The sequence below is a fragment of the Neofelis nebulosa genome, chromosome 4 (assembly GCF_028018385.1).
Source record: "Neofelis nebulosa isolate mNeoNeb1 chromosome 4, mNeoNeb1.pri, whole genome shotgun sequence".
Lineage (NCBI taxonomy): Eukaryota > Metazoa > Chordata > Mammalia > Carnivora > Felidae > Neofelis > Neofelis nebulosa.
Window position 1 is genome coordinate 156,316,106 of NC_080785.1, and position 25,609 is coordinate 156,341,714.

The 25,609-nt window shown below is 52.3% G+C and overlaps 1 protein-coding gene and 1 long non-coding RNA gene across 3 annotated transcripts in view; one reads left to right on the forward strand and one right to left on the reverse strand.

Annotated features, from left to right (window-relative positions):
* Window positions 1-1,652: 1,652 nt before the first annotated feature.
* LOC131510358 (uncharacterized) lies at window positions 1,653-6,632 on the reverse strand. Of its 2 annotated transcripts, XR_009261011.1 has the most exons (3): window positions 6,519-6,632; window positions 4,928-5,118; window positions 1,653-1,974 (listed from the first exon to the last, which is right to left on the reverse strand). It is a non-coding gene; the product is annotated as an uncharacterized LOC131510358 (long non-coding RNA). The 2 variants fall into 2 exon arrangements; XR_009261012.1 differs by lacking the exon at window positions 4,928-5,118.
* A 466-nt stretch (window positions 6,633-7,098) lies between these two features.
* ELL (elongation factor for RNA polymerase II) overlaps window positions 7,099-25,609 on the forward strand; it is a 78,402-nt gene continuing 59,891 nt past the window's right edge. Inside the window, exon 1 of the mRNA XM_058727401.1 lies at window positions 7,099-7,266. Coding sequence (XP_058583384.1) covers window positions 7,132-7,266 — 135 coding nt within the window. The 5' untranslated portion in view covers window positions 7,099-7,131. The remainder of the gene's footprint in view (window positions 7,267-25,609) is intronic.

The following is a 25,609-nucleotide window of genomic DNA, read 5'->3' on the forward strand; positions in this document are numbered from 1 at the left end:
GGCCTGGTGTGGCCTCCTCAGGGAGCCTCCCTGACTGGGCAGAGGACAGAAAGGAGTAATCATAAATGCTTGTGGACAGATGGATGGGTGAAAGGAAGAAAATTACCATGGAGGGGATCGGCTGTGGAGCCGTCAGAGTCCCCTAAGCATGAAAGTGTTTTAACTGACTTTGAACATTTTCCAGAAGGTATAGCCAGCACACAGGCCACCTTTGAGGAAGAGTCTGCATGGTCATCACTATAAACTCTTTCCAGGTAATGCTAGGCCATACCTTCTTCATTGCTCATGGTGAGGATAATACAGCTGATCCATGAAGCAAAATGGTGGTTTGGGGACACTTGGAGCCCCACCTGATACAGATCAGTAAAGAAGTAACTCAGCAGACCGAGGCTGTCCAAGCCCTGCACGTTCCCAAGAAAGGACTGGCCCTCGGTCTGCTCCTGGCAGGTCACATCTACGTCTAAGTTCTTGGGATGTCCTGACCGATAAAAGTGTCTGTTTATTCAACATTTTTTATTTATTTTTGGGACAGAGAGAGACAGAGCATGAACGGGGGAGGGGCAGAGAGAGAGGGAGACACAGAATCAGAAACAGGCTCCAGGCTCCGAGCCATCAGCCCAGAGCCTGACGCGGGGCTCGAACTCACGGACCGCGAGATCGTGACCTGGCTGAAGTCGGACGCCTAACCGACTGCGCCACCCAGGCGCCCCAAAAGTGTCTGTTTATTTAAGACCTTGGGCCACACCAGAGAGTCTATGCTAATAATATACTTTAGGGTGGGGCTTTTAGCCAAATGGTATCAACTTGACCTATGGAGGGGCTGGAGACTGAGGTCAAGCACATGGGTGGTCAGCCTTCCTCCCCAGTAGAAACTCTGGATAATGAGGCTCGGGTGAGCTTCCCTGGTTGGCAGTACTGTGTGTGTGTGTTGTCGCAAAGGTTGTGACAGGTCTGCACCTGGACGCTTGTGGCTGGTTTCTCCAGGGCTCTGCCTCACGCATTCTTCTCCTTTGAGGACTTTAGACTGTCCTTTCACTGTGATCAACCATAGCCATGAACAGAACAGCTTTTCTGAGTTCTGTGGATCCTTCTAGTCAATCATCAAACCTGAGCGTAGTCTTGGGGATCCCCAACAACAGATGTCTTTACTCCCTGTCCCAAGAAGGACTGTTAGCCTCCCTGATGCACAGATGAGGCCTGAGGGCCTACAAGCTAGACTTGCTGGCTCTGAGATGCCCAGCTGAGGGGGCAGTGAAGCAGGCATTGGACCCTGAGGCTGCATGCTGGCTGCCCCACCACGTAGAGGGGCTCTCTCCAAAGTGAGTGCCCTAATGAGTCCTTGCATTATGTCTGCTGCAAAGTAGTATGTTTCAGAATCCCTGAGGCTCATTTGCTGACTGAACAACTGAGTTTGTAGGAGGCTGTGGGACAGGTGTGCAGAGATGTGGCTCCTAGGGCTATGGGCTGCGGAAATTTTAAGGTGTTCCCGAGATTTCTTATTCTATATCATCCCAGGACTAGAAGTGGGACAGATCTCATTCCTGTGATTATGTCATTGGGCCAACTGACTTTAAGACATGGGGATAATTTGAGTGGGCCTGACTCACTGGTTGCAGACGAGGAAATCAGAGGGATTTGAACCATGAGAGGGGTTCAGCATTTAACACTCAGAATTCTCCGTCTCAATAGAGGGAGGCTTTCTCTTACTGAGATGGAGGAGGCCATGTGGCTAGCACCTGAGAGTGGCCCCCAGCTGACAGAAAGGAAATGGGGACTATAGTCCTACAACCACCAGGAAATGAGTTCTGCCAACAGGCTCAAGAAGCTTGGATATGGATCCTTCTCCAGTTGAGCCTCGGGATGAGGATATAGTCCAGCCAACACCTCCATTGCAGCTTCGTGAGACCTTGAGCAGAGGACCAGTTAAAACATATCACTCCCAGGCACTGTGAGATAATTTCTGACTCCCAGGCACTGTGAGATAATACATGTTTATTGTTTTAAGCCACTAAGTTTGAAGTATTTTGTTATATAGCAGTATATAACTAATACATATATTAGTAATAGCTATTAGCAATAGCTGACTAATGGTGTTCATCCCAGTGTGGTTTAAATTTTTTTTTTTTAACGTTTATTTTATTTTTGAGACAGAGGGAGACAGAGCATGAATGGGGGAGGGTCAGAGAGAGAGGGAGACACAGAATCTAAAACAGGCTCCAGGCTCCGAGCGGTCAGCACAGAGCCCGACGCGGGGCTCGAACTCACGGACCGCGAGATCATGACCTGAGCCGAAGTTGGCCGCTTAACCGACTGAGCCACCCAGGCGCCCCCCAGTGTGGTTTAAAAACACATAAACTGCAAACAACATAAAGATGTGACAGAAAGGGATTATATATATAAACTGTTGTAAACTCATTAATAATGATTTCCAGGGGTGCCTGGGTGGCTCAGTCGGTTAAGCGTATGACTTTTGGCTCAGGCCTTAATCTCGCGGTTCATGAGTTCAAGACCCTGCATCGGGCTCTGGGCTGACAGCTCAGAGCCTGGAGCCTGCTTCAGGTTCTGTGTCTCCCTCTCTCTCTGCCCCCCCTCCCTTTTTCTCTCTCTCTCAAAACTAAACATTAAAAAAAATAATAATAATTACTTCCATGATGATATTTGCCATTGGTCCAGGGCCCAGCTTTTGTGTAAATGCCATTATTATCCCTGTTTTATGATGTGAGCACACTGAGAAGAGTAAGACATGTCCAAAGCCATACAGGGGATGAGGAGCAGACTAGAGTCACTGTTCCCATCATAGAGCTAGACCTTCTGCAATGAGCTGGCCAGGTGGAGTGCACACCCAGGGGCCATCCCATTGGACCAACCAGCTTCAAATTCCTTGGGTAAAGTAGTTTTGTTTTTTTTTTTTAATAAAAAATTTTTAATGTTTATTTATTTTTGAAAGAGAAAGATCGAGTATGAGTGAGGAAGGGGCAGAGAGAGAGGGAGACACGGAATCTGAAGCAGGCTCCAGGCTCTGAGCTGTCAGCACAGAGCCTGATGCTGGGCTCAAACTCATGAACTGTGAGATCATGACCTGAGCCAAAGTCAGACGCTTAACCAACTGAGCCTCCCAGGCACCCCTGGGTGACGTAGTTCTTAGAGACTTTGGAGGGCGTGCCAATGGCTGATGGTTCCTCCATTATCGTTCCTGGGGTTCCATTGGGAGCCACTGGAGCATTAAGGGTAAAGTGGAGAAATGCTTGGTACTAAGCAGCAGAGCCCATGGTTCTGTGTTCCTAATTCTCTTGACTTCTCCAAGTCTTGGTTTCCTCATCTGGCAGATGAGTCCAAACCACTGTGTTCACTCCCAAAGGCAGTCGTGGATGCCAAGCACAGAACCTGGTGTATTTTAAGCACTCAATATTCCTACTGTTGTCTATTTCTCAGATAAATCCACAGAGGCTCAGAAAGGGGTCATGCCTTTTCCACTGTCACACAGGGAGCTGGTCAGCCTTCAAAGCTGGCTCCTCCTGCGTTCTCCACTCAGCAGTCCACCTGTCTCTACCCTCCCTATCCTCTACTCTGACCAGCCACTCCTCACCTGCCTTATTCCTGCCCTTCCGTGATCCCTCTAGGCAGTGAGCCCTGCCTACTCCAATATTTACCTGGCCCAGCTCCTGGATAAACAGCTGGGCACAGACAGTGGGCAGAGGGGTCAGTGTGTGTGAGCAAGTGCTGGCATCTTCCCTGTAGGATGGACTGACCCCAGGTGAAGGGTAGAGGATTCCAGAGTTTTAACCCTTAAGCCTTAGGCAGGCTGCGGTTGGAATCTCTGTGGCAGCATGTGAAAACTTTCTGAGCCTTATTCTCATCTACAAAACTGGCTGGTAGTTGTGTTGTGAGAATTAAATGAGATCATTTATTCATTCAGCACTCATTTCCTGAGCAGCTACTCCATGCTAGGCCCTGGGCTGAGGGTGTTCAATGAAGAAATATAAAGAAAGGGACCCAGGTTTTAGAGGCAGGGTGAAGGGTAATCAAGAGGGCTCTGGGTCAGAAAGATCTTAAGTTCAAGTTCTAGCCAGCCCACTCATTGGCAGGGCCAATACCCTTGAGTGCTTGCCTCATGCCTCTGAGCCTTAGTTTCTCCATTTGTAAATGGAGATGTTAATGGCAGTTACTGGAAAAGGTTTCAAGGAGTCTAGCATGGCCTTGGGGTCAGCAGTTCATGGTCAGATGATAGTGCCAACTTGGCAGCGGTGGGCAGATCTAAGGAGATCACCTGAGTAGAGATAGACAGAAGGCCCCTGAACTTCACCTTCCTCTCTCACCTTAAAATCTTCATCCTATGACTACTGTCTGTAATTAGATTGAAGGGAAAAAGAAAACAAATCGAGAACTTTCCATAGGTTAGGATACCCAGGAGCCCAGGAGAAGCTTGCCTGGACAAGCCAGACCTGGTCTCCAGCCTCAGTTTCCCCACCTGTAAAATGAGAGATTGATAAAATTGCAGTTCCTGTGAAAAAACAGTCTGGCAGGTCCTTGAAAGGTTAAACAATTACCATAGAACCTAATAATTTCACTCTTAGGTATAGACTCAAGAGAGGGGAAAATATTTGCCCACACAAAAGCTTGTACATTGAGTGTTCACAGCAGCACTATTTATAATAGTCAAATGGTGGAAACAACCTAAATGTCCATCAGTGGATGAATGAGTAAACAAAATGTGGCCCATCCACACAATGGAATATTAGTCATAAAAGTGAATGAATTACTGATACATGCTACAACGGGACCAGCCTCATATATATTAACCTTGAAAACGAAACAGCCAGTTATTTTACCAATGAAATGGGCTTATTCAGGAATAGCAGAGGAATTGCAACTCAGGACATGCAAGCTAGGGTATCGGCAAAACCAAACAAAAGAGATGAAACATTACCTCCTAGAGAAAAGAGAGGAAGTTGGGAGGGGCTGCCTTGAATGAAAGTCCATTGGAGGAAAGTCAAGGTAGTGAGTTTCTCATTGGGTGAGTTGTGGCAGTGTCTTATTGGCTGGGCTATTGCTGGGTGAGGAGAAAATCATCCTTTGTCCTGCTGGGGTATAGTAAAGTAGACTTCTTCCTGTTGGGGTCTGCAATTAACAATGAGTCAGTAGGGCACAGAGCTCCTTCTTCTGACCTCCTGACTCTATTTTAAATGAGGTTGCCTTCATTCACTTTCACAAAAACATCATGCTGAGTCTTTCACTGAGTGCCAGTCACAGAAGGTCACATATGGTATGATTCCATTGATATGAAATGTTCAGAATAAGTAAAACCATAGACACAGAAAGTAGGTTACTGGTTGCAGGGGCTGGGAAGGGGGGATGGGGAGTGACTAGTGGGTAGGGGTTTCCTTTCTTTTTTTCTTTTATAAAGATTTTATTTTGGGGGGTACCTGGGTGGCTCAGTTGGTTAAGCATCTGACTCAATTCTGGCTCAGGTCATGATCTCATGGTTTGTGGGTTCCAGCCCTGTGTCCTGCTTCGCGCTGGATGTGGAACCTGCTTAGGATTCCCTCTCTCCCCCTCTTTCTGCGTCTCCTCCCCTCAAAAAATTAATTGAAATATTTTATTTATTTTTAATTTTTTTTTTTTTTTTTTTTTTTTTTTTTTTTTTTTTTTTTTTTTTTTTTTTGAGAGAGAGATCACGAGCGGGGAAGGTGCAGAGAGAGAGGGGAACAGAGGACCTGAAGCAGTTTCCGTGATGAGCCGCACACTTCACGGGCTGAGCCAGCCAGGTGCCTGGTGTACCGGTTTTCTTTAGAGATGATGAAAATTTCCCCAGATGAGATAATTGTGGCTGCACAGCATTGTGAATGTATTAAACGCCACTGAATAGCACACTTTAAATGGGTTAATCTTATGATATATAAAATGTTTTTTTATGTTAACTTTTTTTTTTTTAAACATTTATTCATTTTTGAGAGTGAGACAGACAGAGCATGAGTTGGGGAGGGGCAGAGAAAGAGGGAGACACAGCATCAGAAGCAGGCTCCAGGCTCCGAGCTGTTAGCCCAGGGCCCGACGCGGGGCTCGAACTCACGGACTGCGAGATCATGACCTGAGCTGAAGTTGGACGCTCAACCGACTGAGCCACCCAGGCGCCCCTATGTTAACCTTTTTTAATGTTTATTTTTGAGAGAGAGAGAGAGAGAGAGAGAGAGAGAGAGAGTGAGCAGGAGAGGGGCAGAGAGAGAAGCAGACTCCAGGCTCTGAGCTGTCAGCACAGAGACCGGTGCGGAGCTGGAACTTACGAACCTTGAGATCGTGACGTGAGCCAAAGTCCAAGGCTTAACCTACTGAGCCATCCAGGTGCCCCCATAAAGTGTTTTCTTAAAATGGGAAAGCTGCATAACCACCATATTTTAGGAACCTTGGGGATGTAGAATTTTATTCTAATAAAAGTCTACTCTTATCATGAGCAAAATTTCCTGCTTCCCCATCACCCACAATTCCCTAACAGCCCGGGCCAGGGAATCCCATCTACTTACCTTAAGGGAAGCCCCACTAGCCCAACCCAGCGTCCAACGCGGGCTCGGTTTGCATAGTCACGCCCATTCACCGGGCCAAAAGCCAGCCCCGCCCCCCACGTGTTTTGCACCGGCCCCGCCCCCTTCACGCACAGGCTACCGCTCTCAACAGAAACCAAAGGCGGTGGGTTTGGTGCGACTTCATAAATAATGCATCACGTCAGCGGCCAGTGAGGCGTGGCTTCGGCCAGCCTGGCTGAGTCAGGGTCATGAATAATGTATATTGAGGCGGGGCCTGGAGGGGTGCGCGTGTCGGGGCGGAGTCCGGGCACGGAAGTGACCCTCTCCGGGGCCTTGAGAGGTGGGGCCATCCACACTTCATGAATATACAGCACCTGGGGCGGTGACTGTGAGCTTCGCCAGGCCCACAGGGGGCGCGACCAGCTGCGTTCATGAATAATGCAGCAGTCGGCCGGCCGTGCAGAGGCTACTGTGGGCCTCGCTAGATCCAGAGGGGGTGTGGCCAGCCGCGTCTCATGAATAATGCAGCGCGTCAGCGGGCGGCGGGGCGGGGCGTGGCCGGCGCTCCGGCGCTGGAACCGGGAAGGGGGGGCGGGGGAGCGATGGTCGCAAGATGGCGGCGCTGAAGGAGGATCGGAGCTACGGGCTGTCCTGCGGGCGGGTGAGCGACGGCAGCAAGGTGTCTGTGTTCCACGTGAAGCTTACCGACAGTGCCCTGAGGGCCTTCGAGAGCTACCGCTCCAGCCAGGTGAGCGGCGTGGAGCCCGGCGCGGCCGTCGGAGAAGTCGAAGCGCAGGCCGGCCTCACGCGCCCCTCGCGGAGGCGTCCTGGCCTCGGGGCGCGGGGTCCGGCGTCCCGGGTGCTGTTCTTGGGTCCCTGGGCCGACAGGTCGCGGGGTGGGCACCTGTCCAGCTTGGAGCGCGGGGAACTGCGTTCCTTTACGGCGCTGGGAGGTGACACTGGCGGGCGGCCCGAGGCGGCCGAGGGACCCGGAGCTCGCGCGTCTGGTCCGGGGGTGGGGGTGGGCGACTAAGTCGGTACCCGGAGGCTCCAGAGCCTTTCCGGCTCACCCAGCACCTGGGCAGGAACTGAGCTGTTCACCTGGCCGGAGGACAGGGTGGAGGGGAAGCTTGGGGCTTCTCCGTCTGGGTGCCAGGCAGGGTGGATCAGTGGGGCACCGCTGTCGGGGCACCTGTGGAGATCCTGTTCCGTTTGTGTGGGGAAGCTGTGTTTTCATTGGGAGGGCCGGCTTTGACACCAATGGAGCCCTTGGAATTGGGCTCATTGTTGGTTCTTGGGAAGGGGCGTTTGGGCAGAAACTGACAGCTTGTTTCCAACTCCCCTACTCCTCGCAGGTGACCCTGCCTTACTGGCCATTTTTAGAGAGTGGGAATGTTTTGGGGGGAAGAAGGTGTGTATGTGGGGGGTCGCTGGCATGGTGCCTTTCCCAGGCTGGGAGCCCTTTGTGGGCACCTAGCTGCTGACTCTCAAACTTCTCAGGGACTGATTTGGGCCCATCTGGGGAAGTTAGAGGCGTTTCACTTCTGCCACCTGGCTCAGTGTGCGTGGGTTGGGGGGAGGCTGCAGTGCACCTTCTTTCAGGCCCGATTTGGGGGCACATCTGGGACCCTGATCAGAAACTTGCTTCTTCCCATTTCTGTTTGCGTCATGGCGCCCTCCGTCTGTGTTGGGACAGAAGTTGCAGGTGCCCGGAGTGGTCAGGACCTGAGGAGAAGAAGTGGCTTGGGAGCCCTTTTCCTTGTTGCCTGGAAAGTGGGGACTTTGCAGTCATAAAGTGGCTGGGGAGGGGTCTGGTGTCCGGCTCATGGAGGCCCTGCTCCATGTGTGCATGTGTGTGCGTGTGTGTTTGTGTATACTGGGAATGGGGGGGCCGAGGGCGGGTGAGGAGAGAGACTAACTAGGAAGGAATGTGGCTTTCTTCCTGCCCCAGACTTGTTCAGCACCATTAGCTAAGCCGGGAATTTCTTCCCCTGTTAACGTTCCCACCACTTTCCTGGTGCCCACCCTTCCCGTGCTTCTTCCCACTTTTTTTTTTTTTTTGGGGGGGGGGGCAGTTTCCTTCCTGTCCTGGTGTCACAGTTTCCCATTCACAGAAGAGGTCTCTTTTTTTTAGAAGAGTGAGTTCTCCCCTTGTCAAAAGGATTCCTCAAGATGAGGCTAAGGTGCCCTTGCAGGTGAGGAGGAGGTGGTGGGGACACTGTGTCCACCTTAAGTCTCCTTTCCTTGTGGCATTCCAGTCTGGAGTCTTTTCCCTAGGCAGTTCTGACTTGTCCCGCAGGAAGGCGGGCTTTCCTAGAAACAGCTGGGGGAGAGAGCTCATGAGTCATGTAAATAAGGTGAACTTGGTACCTGGTCACTTAAGAGCCCCGCCTTCCCTGCCATGCTGCCCTTGCTTGATCTAGTTGTCCGGAAGGTCTGCCTATGTGTCCACCTCATGCTGTCATACTGCTATTTTTAATTTAGGGTGTTGGTTACATCCCCTAACTAAGCTGGATCTTCCTCATGTGAGGGTGAAGGTAACTACAGACTCCAGCTTATCCCTCTCGAAGCACAGCTGTGTATGACAGTGTTGATCAGCCAGGAGGGGCTCCCTCAAAGAACTTCTCCAAGCCACTAGGGGCATCTAGGCCAGCTGGACTAAACTTTGAGGGTGACCCAAATTTGAGTTTTTCTCGGAAGCTGACTGATAATTTAAGTTACTTGGCAATTTCATATTTAATATTACTTGTTGGGCATTGTAGAGGATTGAGCTAAAATCAGGGCGGCTTGGGTGCTTTTGGGTGGTGGGCATGGGGACAGTGACTTGAAGAACTGGTCTGTGCGACCAGAGAAGTGTAGGGGTTACTAACAAAACCTCTTATGTGCAGTTGTCAATAGTGTCTGGAGTTTTCTATTCTGTAGCACTGTGGTTATTATATGGTTTGTCAATAGCAACTTGTGGAGAGGGTTTTTATTTTTACTTTTAATTGCAAAGAGACTTTTACAGACTCAGATGTGGCAGGGGACCGGAGAGGAAGTTACTGCGAAATTTTCTCTGTGGCCAAAGAGAGCCTGTAATCCTAGCTGTTGGAGGAGCCTGGGTAGAAGTCCCCCATGGTTTCTCTCTCCAGAGGGGTGTGGAGTGTGAGCTGCCTTTGTGTAGACCTAGTGGCCAGTCTGGAATGTAGCAGAAGGTAATATACACAGCTGCCACCGTCTAGACTTAGGCTTCGTGAAGCTTCTTCTTGAATATAAAAACTCGAGTGAGTCCCGAGGCAGCTACGCCTGTAGATATCCCATTTCACTGTGGGCTACTTCTGGGAGAGAAGAGGGCGGAGGTATAGATCCATCCTTGCAAGATAGCATCATGCACCTGCTTAGAGAAGTGTTCCCTGGCCACTCTGAGGAAGTGACCCTCCTTGGGGCACCTGCCTCAACCACCTGGGTATTTCTCTTGCTGGGTGACCTTCTCTCCTGGTTTATAAGCTCCTTGGTGGAGAGGAGCATATTGTCGTTAAGGAAAAATTGAGGACTCAGGGAGGGGCTCAAGATGCCTGAAGATTGTAGTCTGAGTTTGAATCTTGGTTCTACCTGCTTGAGGCCTTCGGCTAGTGAGTGACCCCTCCCAGTCAAGATTCCTCCCCTTTGGGGCTATGAGGATTCCAGTGCCTGATCCTCTCCCAGCTCTGGATCCTTCTTGTCCTCAGGACTGTGCATATTCCAGTATCTGACCCTTCCCAGCTCTGACTCTTTCTTCTTGCAGGGTTGCGAGGTCCTACTGCCCGACCCTTTTTTGAGCTCTGGATTCTTCTTCTCTTAGCTGGGAGTTTCTTAGTGTCTGGCCATGTCTGAGCTCTAGATCTTTCTCCTCAAGACTGTGAGGGTCCCAGTACCCAACCCCTCCCAGTTCCACATCCTTCTGTCAGGGCTGTGTGGGTCCCAGTGCCCTGCCCTCTCTCAGCTCTGGCTCCTTCTTCTCTTAAGGCTGTGAGGATTCTGTTGACATGTGTGTGGCCATCAGTGCAGCCCTAACACCCCCAACCTCCCTCCTCCCTGTTCTCAGCACTTGGCACTTGTACCCAGAGCTGGTTCCCACCTGGAGGTTTGAATAGACTTTGTGGGAGGCAGGGAGCCTGGGTTCCTGCATCCACCCAAATCTGATCGAGCATCTGGTTTGCACAGGGCTACTGCTCAGGTGCTGTATGTTCAGAAGTGACCGAGATGGGCCTCTAGTGTCATGAGCTGACATTCTGGAGGCAGGAGGCATATAATAGTGAACAAGACAGCACAGAAATGGGCACAAAGAACTTGACAGCTGCCAGCAGCAGGAAGGCAATAAAATGGGATGATGTGATGCTGTGGGGTGGTGTAAAAGGGTGCTGATTGAGAGAGGTGCTTCGAGGAGATGCCAGGGCTGAGGTCTCTGGGTGAGGGATCCTGTGTAGGGAGGGGTGGGGGTTCCAGGCATGCTGCCTTCAAGCCTTGAGACACAAGAGACTGGGGAGGATGTTGGGGCATGGAGGACAGCTGCCAAGGCTCTGTCCTGGGGAAGGGTGTGTGGGGAGAGGACATGCAGGAGGCCTGCCGCAAATACTCCATGACTGTTCTAGAGCTGTGCTGGGGGCTGCTTGCCTGCTGCTAAGGGGGCGGCTGTGTGGATGTCAGCTCGGGCACTGGTGGCAGGAGGAGCCTTAATTTAGCCTCTGTTCCCCTCCCACAGCGAGGCCCCAGGAAGTAAGCTTGTCTCCCCTTTCTGGGGGTGCCCACCGAGCCCTAAGCAGGACAGCTTCTTGCCAGCTCTGTCTGCTTTTCAGACCAGCCGTCTTCAGAAATAGCTGGTGCTGCCCCTCTTGGCTATGGGCCAGGCCCCTCTAAGTCCTTTGTCCAGGCTCTTGTCATCTTCTTGACAACCTTGGCTGGAAGGCTAGCTGATTGTTCCCACTATGCCTTTGAGGGCAGTTGGCACCCAGAGGGTCATCGGCCACCTGCCCAAGATCACTCGGATTGTCCTCTGGCCCAGGCTGCCTCTTGAGTTGGGAGGGAGTTTGAGCCACTGGGATGCAACTATGAAAGGGGATCCCACCACGGCCTCCAGTTCTAGTTAAATGCCAGCGCTCTGGACTCCTGCAAGCACGGGTGACATGAATGGCCATGCAAATTCCTGAGGCTGTCACTGTGACTGTACTGTGCCCCCTGCCCTGAGAAAGCCTAAAGATGGTGATAACCAACACCTGTGGCTCACCGGCCACACGCCAGCGCTGGCCCAAGCTGCACACGTTACTTTATCTCACCCCCATCTGTCAGGCCTGTGGCGGGGAGTGGTTCCCACTTGTCAGGTGAGGAAATGGGAAGAGACTCTGGGAGGTCAAGTCACCGGAAGGAATTTCCCAACTGGGATGGGGCTGAGAACCAGCTTGGGATGGCTCCAAGCTCTGCCCCCTCTGAAGGGAGGTGGCCTGGCAGGCCAGGCCAGGTGGATCGGGCCGGCCTGTTGGTGTCCAGAGCACCGCTTCCTGTCTCCTGCCCTCTGGCTGTAGGGGTTCAGTTTACTTGTGTATTTCAAAGTACGCTCTTGATAGCTGTGGGTGGGGTGAATCCTTCCTAGAAGGCTCTTGTCTCATAGGTGCTGTGACAGGATGTGTGGATGACCCAGGGTGTGGGGGCAAGGGAGAGAAGTTTCTGCGGGCGGCCGGTGAGATTGTGGGGAGGGGCCGGGCCCCGCCTCGGCCACTGTGACCCTTGACTAGGCTTCTGGCTTGCACGCTGTTCCTGCCACCACCACCACGGTGACTGTGGCGATTGTGTGTAAACAGCAGGCTGCTTGGCAGAAACCCACCCTCTGTTGACTCATCGCAAGGCCAGAGTTCATCACCCTTGAAGTAGTTTTGACATCATAGCCAGATTGTGACATCTCTGGAGTGTCTTTGACAATAACACTGCTTCCCCTGTTCCGAGTAACTGGTCTCATGTGGCAGCAGCCCTGCGTGATGCAGCCTGGCCAGGCCCAGGCTGCCAATCCATGCCCGTGGGGTTTGGCCTCCTTTGAGTCCTTCATTTTTAGGGCCTTGCTCCCCTGCCCCTGTCTTTATGAGTTTCTCTTGGGTCTGTGACGAGCACAACTTGGAGTTGTCTGAGATCTTACCTCCGGTGATATGTGGCCGCTCCACAGTCAACCAAGTGCCCAAAGGGATGCTTTTGAGAACAGTCCCCCCAAGTGACCTCTGACCTGTAGGTGCAGCGAGTGACAGACAACTATAGTACGTGGTTGTTTTGTCACTTTACTTTTTAACAAAAAAGCTGGTGTCCAAATTAACCATCCAGCGAGAGACCTCCTGTCCCCACACCAAGTGGCTGCATTGGAGTCTGATGCTAATTATATTCTCTGGTCTAGGTCCCTCCCTGGCCATTGTGATGCAGCTCTTTCTTGGCTGAGTCACCAGGTCAGGGCATGTTGGTGACTCCCTGCAGCCCTTCTGGAGGGGAGGGGGCCTCTCATGTTTGTCAAGTTCATGGGGTCATGGAACTCCTATTTAAAAGTAACACGTGCTGAGGGACGCCTGGATGGCTCAGTTGGTTGAGCGGCCGACTTCGACGCAGGTCATGATCTCGAGGTTTGTGAGTTCAAGCCCCATACTGAGCTCGCTGCTGTCAGTGCAGAGCCCGCTTTGGATCCTCTGACCCCTTCTCTCTCTCGGCCTCCCTTTCTCCCCTGCCCTCTCTTTGTCTCTCTTTCAAAAATAAATACAACATAAAAAAAAAAAAAAAAGTAACACAAGTTGAAAAGTTCACTATAAAAGGAGCATAGCTCAGCATAGAAAGCTTGCAAAATAGCTGAACGGAGCGACTTCCTGTTCCCATGGGCCAAGGCCATCTCTGTTGTTGACACCTTGGTGCCTTCCTCTGTCTTGCGTCTGGGCACCTCATCATCATAGTGATGTCCTCTTAAGATATTAGATCTTGTTTCTTCCCGACACTATATTAGCTGTGTTATTCAACGTGGCTGTAGGCTTTACTTTTTAATGACTGCGTCTCCCTTGCTGTGTGCCCCCTAACGGATCAGTATTCCTTGGGTACCGTGTTTGGGGCACCACACCGACCCTGGGGATTCCTGTGTGCTGGGAGCCCTGTCTGCTGTCCCCTGCTGAGGGCTGTGCAGAAGCGCTGAAGTGCAGTGAGGGGCACCCCCAGTGTGCCTGCACGGCAGAGTGGAGCCCGAGGCTGCGTGTGGCCGAGTGGTACAACTTCTGCATGTTGAAATCGAGGCTCGGGAGAGATGTGGTCTGGGCTGTGGGAGTGGATGGTCAGGGACGGCAGGGCTAGAGGCGAGAGGCTGGGGATGGAATGAAGGTTCTAAGGGCCTGAGCTGGGGTGGCACAGGGGAATGGGCAACAGGACAGATGTGGGAAGTATTTGGGCAGCCAGCCATGGCTAGCTGGGGAGGTGGACGTTTCTGACGTTTCCTGATTTCTGCCGTGTGGCAGAAACATCTTCATGCACTCAGCTTTATCGTCATGCCCTGCGCTGGGTTTGTGAGAGTCAGGTTATGTGTGGCTTGAAAAGATGTTGACAGGGGCGCCTGGGTGGCTCAGTCGGTTAAGCGTCCGACTTCGGCTCAGGTCACGATCTCGCGGTCCGCGAGTTCGAGCCCCGCGTCGGGCTTTGGGCTGATGGCTCGGAGCCTGGAGCCTGCTTCCGATTCTGTGTCTCCCTCTCTCTCTGCCCCTCCCCCGTTCATGCTCTGTCTCTCTCTGTCTCAAAAATAAATAAACGTTAAAAAAAAAAATTTTTTTTTTAATTAAAAAAAAAAAAAAAAAGGAAAAGATGTTGACAGTCGCCTCTGGAGTGATTCTGGGCCGGAGGAAGGATAAGGGTGGCTGATCCGAGGGCTGCTGCAGGTCTGTGGTGGGTGCATATCATTGTCATTAACGTCGAGGGCTGAGGTGGTAGATGTATATACGCTGCCCTGTTGGTGTTGGCTGCAGAGCCTACATCTTTCTGGGTTGCTTTTAAAGAGAGAACGAGGAGCTATTGTGCTTTGTTTTTTTAATGTTTATTTATTAGAGAGAGAGAGAGAGAGAGAGAGAGAATGAGCAGGGGAGGGTCAGAGAGAGAGGGAGACAGAGGATTCAAAGTGGAGTCTGCACTGACAGCAGAGAGCCCAATGCAGGGCTTGAACTCACCAACTGTGAGATTGTGACCTGAGCTGAAGTTGGATTGCTTAACCGATTGAGCCACGCAGGTGCCCCCGGGTTGCCGCTTTTGTACCCAGATGTGGATGTCACATGATTTTTTTAAAATGTCCTGAGTGTGATTGGAAGGTGTGGAAGGTGTTTTGAACTGATGTGGCAGCTCTGGAAGCCAGCGGCCTTTTTTTTTTAGTTTAGTTTTTTTTTTTTTTGGTCCCAGTTCTTGGATTATGTTCTTTGCTCAGGGGTAGCTGCATGCCAGGTTTCCCTTATTGTGCTGGTGTTGACCAGTTTCTGGAGAGTGGGTGCTCTGGATACTGGGGGAGCCAAGGCTGGTTGGAGGACAGGTGATGCTGTCTAAAGCATAGAGAAAGTTGGCTCAGGGGCCTTGTGCCCACTTATCACTTCCCAGCATTCTCAAATGTGCTGTGGAACAGGTAGCCTTGGATTACCCCGTCTTTGAGGAGTTAATGAACTGCCTCTGACTGGGGGCTGTGGTTAATCTACTGCGCCTTTGGGTTGTTTCGAGTGTTCTCACTGTTCCTCAGACGGGGAAAATGAGGCTCAACTCGAGGACACCTTCCTTGAATGTGTGCCCTTCCAGCTAACTCTGCTCCTACCTCGGGCTGTCAGTGGGTGTCAGCGCCTCACTGTTTGCCTTGCTGTCCCCGTGTCCATCTTAGACATGTAGGGAAGGTGTCTTAATAAGAAGGTGCCTCCCTCCAAGGATGCTGAGGAGTTGGAGTTGGGGTCAGGTGGACTGGCTCTAGCTAGCTCCTGTTAACAGCCTGGGAATCCAGGCTTCCTCTTGAGCCTCAGTTTCCCTGGGTTGAAGCGTCACCTGAGATAGTAGTGAGCAGCTGGGTCAGATGGTCCTGTCATTCCATTGTGTCCAGTCCATTCCGCCCCCCTGTGTATATGCATGTGTCAGTGTACCACAAATGACCTGAGAATGTGAGGCCTTTAAGAATTTAAAATATCCACTCGTTTGTCTCTATCGTTAAGGGTTTCTTTTTTAAATAAGGAAATGACTTTCCCCAGATTTTTTAGCAGTTTTCCTGCCACGGAGCCGACCCCACTGTGTTGAGGGAGCTGGGCCCCTCTGCGTGTCCCTCTTCTCCATCCCGCCTTGGGCAGCCTCAGCAGGTGGTGATGGCGGAGCGGGCAGTGGGCAGGGGCCGCACAGCAGAGGAGAGGCATGAGGTGCTGGCTGAGCTTCTGGGGAGACTTCCGACCAGGCCCAAGGGTGCCTGCTGAGCCCACCAGGCTGGCGGCCTCTGCCAACGGAGTATGAGGAGTCGGGCCCAGAGCTCTGGGTGCGGTGGCCCCATCTTTGCCTTCAGGTTGCATGCCGGCTCATGGCTGTTGGGGAGTGACATGAGGGCAGTCTCAAGGGGCCAAGCCCCCTCTCCCCAGGAGAATGCTGTTCCCCAGGGATGGGAGGTACGGGCCCTGTTTCCTCCATCATCCAGTCTGGGCAAGTGGAACCCCAGTGTGTAAAGGCCGAATAACAAGGGGCTTCCCCTTACTTTTCCCTGTGCCCCTTGACCTCTTTTCTTTTTCTTTTTTCTTTTTTTTTTTCCAACGTTTTTTTTTTAATTTATTTTTGGGACAGAGAGAGACAGAGCATGAACGGGGGAGGGGCAGAGAGAGAGGGAGACACAGAATCGGAAACAGGCTCCAGGCTCCGAGCCATCAGCCCAGAGCCTGACGCGGGGCTCGAACTCACGGACCGCGAGATCGTGACCTGGCTGAAGTCGGACGCTTAACCGACTGCGCCACCCAGGCGCCCCCCTTGACCTCTTTCTGATGGGGGGACCGGCCCACCACAACCCTCACTTGGACAGGTGCATGTGGCTTTGATGTTCTTTTTATCAGACTGACTTGGGATCTGCTGGTGGGCCGAGGCAGGCCAGGTGCCATTCTGGGCTCGGGGGCTTCGTGGTGGGCAGGCTAGCCAGGCATGCCCCAAGGCCCTCACATCTCTATGGGGGAGGCCCACTGAGAGCATGGTGGTGGTGCCCATGGGCGATGACTACTGGGAGGGAGAAACACAGCGGGCTGTGGGCAGGAGGTGCCGTGGGAAGTGGAGCAGTTGGAACCATACGGGAAGAGGCTGAGATTGCTGAAGTCTGCGTGAGATCCAAGAGGTTGGCCACAGGAGGGAGGCTGGGGTGACGGGGCAGCCGGAGGGTGTGGGGGTAAGGGATGCCCTGGCAGGAAGTTGGGGTTAATTTCATCATCTAGCCGACTAAGCAGTTGTGACTGCAGTGGCCTGTGTGGGTGTAGACGAGCTCCAGCCCCTGTCTAGGGTCAGTGTGGGGGGACTGACTCCACGCTGATTTCACGCCACTCCGTAGACACGCGTTTTCTCTGGGGGATTCCATCCTGTGACAGGCCATGGTCAAGGGAGGCCTTGGGAGTGCTCCAACCAATCAGCGAGAGTCTTTATCTGGGACCTCTTGGAGCCTTTTAAAAAGAAATTGTGGTGAGGGGTACCTGGGTGGTTCAGTCAGTTGAGCATCTGATCTTGGCTCAGGTCATCATCTCGTGATTCGTGAGTTCAAGCCCCACATCGGGCTCATTGCTGTCAGTGCAGAGCCAGCTTGGGATCTTCTGTCCCCTTCTCTCTGCCCCTCCCCTGCTTGTGCTCTCTCAAAAATAAGTAAACGTTTTTTAAAAGTTGTGGTGAGATCTCAGCACATAACATAAAATTACCATCTTAACCATTTTTTTCCCTTTTTAACCATTTTTTGAGTGTACAGATTAGTGATATCAAGTGTGTGTGCAGCCATCATCACCATCCAGCTCCAGAACTTTTCCATCTTCCCCAATTGAAACTCTGTCCCCATTAAAAACTAATTCCCCTCCCTTAGCCCCTGGCACCCACCATTCTAGTTTCTGTCTCTATGAATTTGATAACTTTTGTGATCTCATGTAAGTGAGATCATATGGCATTTGTCCTTTTAGATTTTTTTAAAGTTTGTTTGTTTATGTAAGTAAGTAATCTTTGCACCCAACATGGGGCTTGAACTCATGACCCCAAGATCAAGAGTTGCATGCTCTTGCAACTGAGCCACCTGGACGCCCTGGTATTTGTCCTTTTATGACTCATTTCTTTCATGGTGTTCAAGGTTCATTCATGTTGTAGCCTGTGCCAGTTTCCTTCCCTTTTAAGGCTGAATAATATTCCATCGTATGGATATACCACATTTTGTTTATCCAGTTGTCTGTTGATGGATACTGGGTTGTTTATACCTCTAGGCTGCTGTGAATAGTGCTGCTGTGAACATTGGTGTACAGACATCTGTTTGAGACTCTGCTTCCCCTAACCCCCTTTTTCCTCCCAGTTTTATTGAGATATAATTGACATCTGGCGCTGTATACGATTAAGGTGTACAGAATAGTAACGTGACTGACCCATATCGTGAGATGATGACCACAGCAAATTGAGTTCACATTTCTCATCTCATATGGATACAAAAAAAAAAAAAAAAGAGTTGTTTCTTATGATAAGAAATCTTAAGATCTACTCTCCTAGCAACTTCTCTGTATATCAAAACAGCACTGTTAGCTGTAGTCCCCATGTCATAGATTACATCTCTAGTGCTTATTTATTTTATAACTGGAACTTTGCACCTTTTGACACCCCCCCCCCTTCCTCCAGTTTTTCTCCCCCCACTCCCTGCCTCTGGTGACCCCAAGTCTGATCTCTTTTTGTGGGTTTCTTTTTTCTTTTCTTTTTTAGGATCCCACATATAAATGAGATCTTCCAGTATTTGTCTTTCTCTGATTTATTTCACTTGAGTTCCTGTTTTTAGTTCTTTTGAGTATATATCCAGAAGTTGAGTTGCTGGATCATATGGTAATTCTATGTTTAACTTTTTGAAAAACCGCCAAGCTGTTTTCCACAGCGACTGCACTATTTCACATCCCCGCTAGCAGTGTATAAGAGTTCCAATTTCTTCAGCCAACAATCCTCACCAACACTTGGTATTTTCTGGATTGTGTGTGTGTGTATGTGTTTGTTTGTTTTGATAGCAGCTATACTGATGGGTCTCCAACGAGAGTTTGGGTCTATGGGGCTTCTGACACCTGCCGGACCACTGATGGGCTCAGGAGTCCCCTTATCGCAGGTGACAGAGAACCTGACCCCAGGGAATTGGGTCATGTTGGCTCTCACACTTGAGGTGGGCTTGGGCTAGCTTCGGGTCCTGCCTGAGGATCTCGATCAGGGTCACCTGGGTATAGATGGCAACGAGGCCAAGGAAACTGTCACCACCTCCCAGCCCTCCCAGTGGCACGACTTCTGTGTTCGTGTCCCCAAACCAAACAGAGGCCCTGAGGGACATTGGCAAGGTTGGGCTCCACCCTGTGGCACCTGAGGCTGCTGGGCCCTTCCCTGGCCATGAGCTCAGATGGGGCAGAATCTCTCCTTTGGTGAATTTAGTTCTTTCAGTTCCACATTGAATCAAAAAGTGACTTGTGGAAAATGGGCTTTCTTCCAGGTAGGAAATGGCCTGGAGGCCCCTGGGGTTGGGTGTTCCCTGCCCTCTGGGGGGTGGTGGACAGGTAGGGGACTATGCTGCTGCCTTTGCTCCTGCCTTTGGCTTGGCCTCAGGGCTGGGGCCTGTGCCAGTAGTGCTTAAGGAGGAGCGCTGTTTTCTCTGACCCTGTGGGCAGATGCAGTCCACTTGCCTCAGGGCTTCCAACTGTGGAGGCGGGACTCCCTGCCCCTGTCCTGCTGGCACCTCCCCTTCTGCTTATGGGATGTGCACATGGGCCTAGGGCCCCACACTTGCTTTCAGGCCCCACAGTTAAGCATAGGCTGATCAGAGGTGGGGCGAGGGGCCGGGCTGAGACAGCCACCCTTCATGCTGCTCTTCCTTGTGGGGGGTGGTACTGCTGAGACCCAGAGAGCTTAGACTAGCCTCGCCTCCTGCCATTGGCCTGAGGATAAGTGGGTTGGAAGGTTCCTCCCCCCACTTTTTTTCCTGGACAGTGACTTTTTGGAGGAAAATCAGCTTCCTGATATGGACCTTGTGGTTCTCCCCGCATCTGGAGGGGATGATTTAAGGGACCTAGAGCAACACTTACAGCAAGGAGAATGCTCACTGAATGGTCAGGACAGCTCAGTGTGCAGTAGCTGGGGGGTGGGGCATTAGCTTAGCATGGCCTTCCCCTTGACAGTGGGCACCTCCTGCCTATAACCTCCCCGCTACATTGTTCTCCAGGTCCTGACAGGGATCGCATGTCTTGTCCCCATCCTGGCTGCTCTGTTTTCTGTACCATTAGTGGTAGAGCTTTCCCTATACCGTTAGTGACAGTGGGCCTCTTGTCCTCAAGGAAGCTGAGGTCTGCTGTGCCCAGTGTTGCTGTTGTAGCTGCTAGCTTCCAAAACCAAGGCCTCTGGCATATTTGCTGCCATATGAGGTGAACAGAATTGGATAAGGATGCCAACGAAGTAGACTGTTACGGCATTTTTTTAAAAAGTTTATTTGAGAGAGAGAAAGAGAGAGGGCACATGTGCGCAAGTGGGGAGGGGCAAAGAGAGAGGGACAGAGAGAGAATTCCAAGCAGGTGCCACGCTGTCAGCACAGAGCCCGACACAGGGCTCGCTCTCACCAACTGTGAGATCATGACTTGAGCCGCAATCAAGAGTTGGGCGCTTAACCAACTGAGCCTCCTAGGGGCCCCTATGGCATGTTCTTCTTTCAGTGCTATCCTTAGAGTCTGAAAGAAGTTAGTAAGCCATGACCCAAGGGGCAAATGCAACCTGCCAGCTGTGTTTCTAAAGTTTTTTTTGGAACAGAGCATCATTTAAGGCTGCTTTTGCCTATGATAGCAGTTGAGTCTTTGTGATGGAGATTGTCTAGTTCTCAAAACCTAAGAGATTGATTCTCTGGCCCTTTGCAGACAAAGCTTGAGAGCTGCTGGTCTGAAGTGTTGGCATGGGCGTGTGACATGAGGACTACGTGTGCTCGTAGAATGTGCTGACCGGGCTCACACCTTGGACCCCTGTGTTGTGGCATGCCGCCCCTGTGGGCTGTGGCTTCCTGTCACGTCTCAGGGCTGGACTGAGATCTTGGAGTGTCCTTTTGGTCTGGCCCCTTCATTTCACTGAAGAGACACCTGGACGATGGTGACTGACCTGAGGATACACGGTCAGCATAGATTAAATTGAACCTCAAACCTGAGGGTGTCTGCCCTAGGACTGTCTGCACCCTCCCTCCCACCCCAGTTTCATGCAGACTTGGAATGCTTCCCATTCCACGTGCAAATCCCTGGGTTGCCCAGGAGCTTTTCTCGGGCACAGCTCCAGACTGGCACAGCCTCTGGTGGGCCTGTCCTTTTTACTTGTGACCTGCTGGTGAACTCTGGAAACACAATTCATGCGCAGCCTGGGCAGGAAGGGCCAAGCACGGGTGTTCCTGGCAGAGGTGGGAGGGCGGGCATCTGCCTCCCTTTGGAGTCTGGCTGTGGCTGCAGCATCCCTCTCCCCTCCCTCTGTCTCCTCAGCCTTAGGTCCCTGGGGATACAGTGGGACTAGTGTCATCTTCCAGGGGAGGATTGTACTCAGGGGTTGGTTGTTCATTGGGGTGTCTTTCGAACGTGTGCTTCGTGGCATGAGGAACAACTAGATGACAGGAGACAGCAGCAGGCATGTCCTGTCCTCTAGGAGTGGGCTTTCCACAGGCGGGGGGGGGGGGGGGGTGCTCAGTGAATCTTCCAGAGCTTTCTCAGCTCAGAATGAGTATCATCTATAGATGGATTCTGAATTAGGTACCAACAGCCCTAACGACCTGGAGAAAGGGGGTGCCTGGGTGGCTCAGTCGGTTGAGCATCCGACTCCGGCTCAGGTCAGGATCTCATGGTTTGTGAGTTCGAGCCCCATGCCAGGCTCTGTGCTGACAGCTCAGAGTCTGGAGCCTGCTTCAGATTCTGTGTCTCCCTCTCTCTCTGCCCCTCCCCCACTCGTGCTCTGTCTCTCTCTCTCTCAAAAATAAACATTAAAAAAAAAAAAACGACTTGGAGAAGAGCAGTCAGGCCTCTCTGCCAAGGGCCTGAGGTATCTGGGTTCTTGGCTTCTGTCAGTAGAAATGGCATGATCTTGCTCTTATCTTTCAGTGTCGTCTCTCCTTTTTCAGAATCGGTGGGACTGTTGAACTGCTGCAGGGCTGGGGAGAGGTGCTGTGCGGTGGGGAGACCCGAGGGCAGGGTCGTGTGGGGAACATCCCAGTGTGGAGAGACTGCAGGGAGATATGTGAGGCAGAGGCAGGTCACAGCTAGAAGAGTGTGTTCCTTCCTCCCCTGGTCACACTATTTTTGGTGTTGGACGCTCACAGATGTCTGCTTGTTCCAGCGAGATGTGCTCAGCTCTCAGTGCATCTGGCAAGTGGGATGAGGACAGCCAGCACTGGTCGCCTGTGTTCAGCGTGTCTCCAGCTTGCTCTGGCGTCGGGACGAGGCCTGGCTGGCTCCCTTACCTGTGCACAGGGTCCTGCTGGTGGGGAGCCTTGTGCACAGAGCCACATGACCCAGTGATCTGTGCCAGTTCCTCCTGACAGGAAGTGGAGCTGTGTTAAGGATTCTTAGACGGGTTTTGGCCTAGAGTGTAGGATTGATGCTATGTGGCCCCCGGTCCTTCCTGCCTTTGGCTCTGCTGGCTAGTATCTCTGTGGGGAAGGTCCTGTCTCTGAGCAGATGAGGTTAATACCCTCCCCTTCCTCCCACCGCCCCCGCACCCCCACCACCATGAACCTGGGCTGTGAGAATGTGGCCAGTGAATGGGTTTCACTGGTGCCCAAGTATGCAGGGCAAGGCTCCCAGGCTGTCAGCAGAAGTTGGGCTGATGCTGGACCGCTTTCTCCTCAGGGATGGAGGGCAACTCACCAGGGTCTGTGCCCCACCCGGAACAGTGGCTCTAATCACGCTTTGTTCTGGGATCTTCACGTGGCTCCTGTGACCTGCCTCTCCTCTTTCTTGTCTTGGTCTCTTGTGTAAATTCATTGAGTCCAGATGCTTTCGGGTGACAGGAATTGATTGCCAAGTGTGGGATCTGCTAGGCACAGCTCAGCTTCGGTGAGTGGCTGGTCTGAATAGATGTGGTACCACCTCTGTGTTCTCTTCTTGGGGCTCTTGGTGCTATTCCTGGGGCTCAGCTATTTAAGAGCAAGCACACCACGTGTTGCAGGTGTGGGCGTCCCTCTGCTGTTGTGAAGCTCAGGGCGGACGAGCTTGGGGGTGTTGCAGGGAGGTCACTGGAGGATGCGGGATGCAAGGCCCAGGCCTGGAGCGGTGGAACAGGATACCTCATATTGGCCCAATTGGGGCTGAATCAGGCTGCAGACCCAGGATGTTGCCCCTGCCTGGCGTTCATGTGCGTGCCCCGTGGGCCTGGATACAGGTTCTGGCTATCTGAGCTGCTGTCCCTTGAACAGCCGATGGCCAGGGTGGGGGACAGCTTGTATTGCTTCCAAACCTTCACTGATATTGATATGGTTGGGTGGTTGCCAAGTTCAGAGCAGGACATGGGGCTGGGAGGAGCAGGGGAGAAGGGGCTGGCTGTCCATGCCATAGCCCCAGCCATCCAGGAGAATAATTAAGGCCTGAGGTGTCTTGGAAAGTCAGGAGTTTGCCACTCCATTGGAACTCTGGGTGGAGGGTCTCCTGGGTTACAGGCATCATAGACTCCTGACCAACCGACTCCTTGGCTGCTCAAGGCTACAGGGTCTGTGTGAGTCCCCAGGACCTATTGACAAGTTGGTGGCAGGACTCAGTGGTGACTGTGGAAGGCTTCCCACAGTGGATGGTTTCTGGAGTCAGTAGCGTTTCTCAGAAGAACCCCGCAGGGTGTGTTAGAGAGGGGAGTGGGGACACAGCTCACACGCACTCGAGGCTGGGCCTTAGCCAGGATGCAGCCTGGAAAGCTTTGTTTGTTTAAAGTTGGGGCTAGTGTTTCTCGTTACTTTTTAACCTATCGATTCACCCTGTGGGTGGTGCTGAGCTCACCTTAAGCTTGACAGGTGGCGTCAGGAGGCCCAGAATCCGAGCTCTGCAAGTTGGCCAGTTCTGGGGAGATGAGCATTGCTGTTCTGAAAGCCAGGTTCCAGGCTTGAGGGTTCTGGAGCCTCTAGCTGCTTCACCTTTCCCTGCCCCAGCCACAGATGAGCACAGCAGAAACCAGATGTGCATAGCAGTTTTACATCGGAGTCCAGGAGGAATCCTGAAGTCTATGGAAAATTTAGGGGAAATTTAGAAAAGTGAGCCTCATGTCATCATTTCCACTCAGGATGTATGCTGAGATTTTGGTAACCCAAAGAGTCAGAAGATTGTGTTTAAAAAAACAGAACACGAGTGGCAACAGTCAGCCCATACAGGCAGGTTGTTTAACAGAGCAGCCAGCCTCCTGTCCTGTGCCCACTTATGGGGCCAGCCTTCCTCAGCCCCTGTGCCAGCCTACCCTGTCTGCACAGCGGATGAGCACCCATCATGCAGGGCCTGAAATAAAGCAGTCTGTGCATACCTTCCACGAGCTGTGGCCACCTGGCAAGTCCTCCCCAGACTCTCCAGGCCAGGTGAAGCCTGGGCAGTGGGGAGTGAGTGAGTGGGATGTCTACATGTGGGGTCCCAGTCAGACCTAGGCATCTGATGGCCCAGAATGTGTGTCTTTAACTTTGGCCAGACTGCAGTCAGGTCCCAGGTATAACAGCAAAGTAAGCAAATAGTCCTCCAGTGCTTGACCCTGTGCTGGGCATTGATGGTTCCAAGTGAAGAGGGATAGTCCCATGGGCTTTAATCCTACCTATCAGCCAGGAGAGGTCCCTGGAGAAGGGATATTTGGCAGGACCTGAAGGAAAAGTGGCATTCCTGGGCCCCAGGCGGGTGGTGGGGAAGAGCCTATACCCTGGGGAGTCATGGGAGGATGTGCTGAGGGAGCGGCCTGGACCTCTTCCTTGAGCATCACGGTCAGGGTGACAGGTCAGAGAGGATGGGGAGGGTGGCCAGGGCATGCTGCACCACAGGGCACCACACACTTCTGGGCTTCAGGGCACAGTGCCCTGTGCCCACACCTGGAATGCTTTACCTCCATGTCTTCCCGACCCTACACCCTGCCCCTTCCTTTGTCATCTCGGGTCAGAGGGTCCCCGCTCCGTGTGCCCTCCAGCACTCAGCATGTCCCTAGAGGTCTGCCTGCTTCTGTCCCAGCCGTAGCTGGGCTGCTGTAGCACACAGGAGCATAGTGAACCGTTATCAGATGAACGTGTGGTGGGACCATGTCAAGAGGGACGCGGGTCCTGTGCGGTCTCCTGGTCTAACTCTAGCCTTGTGCGGTCTGCTCTGTTGCTCCAAGGGCGGGTGTCTTGCACCGGGTCTGGATACTGGCAGCTCGGCTCCCGTGGTAGATCCCTAGCCTGGTGGCTGTAACTCCTTGGGGGGGGGGGCTCTCCATGCTTATATATCTGATTTACTCGCTGTTCTCTGGCTCTGCGACTCCTTTTCCATAAAGAAAGCCCTTCCATGTCCTTCTCGCTTGCGTTGCCCTGGATCTTAGCCCAGGATGGTGGTGTTCCCTCACAGAGCGCACCATAAAGGCACATCTGAAGCTGCCTGGAGCATCAGCATGGGCCCACAGCTGGACAGTCTGGTTGGACACAGTCTGGAATGGCTGGCCATAGCACCTTCCCTGTGGTAGGCCTAGGCCTGTCGTGCTACCTTTTCCCTTTTTTATCAAATAAAACCAGGTATAAAGTGGCACTTTATTAAGTAGGTGATAGGAGTAGAGGCCAGGGAGTCCTACAGTGTGGCCTGACTCTGCCCAGGAGCTGGTGGCCAGTGGCAAGTTCTTGGCCTCGTGTGGTCACGGGGCAGTCAGTGCCTTCCCCTGCAGGGTGCTCCCCGCCC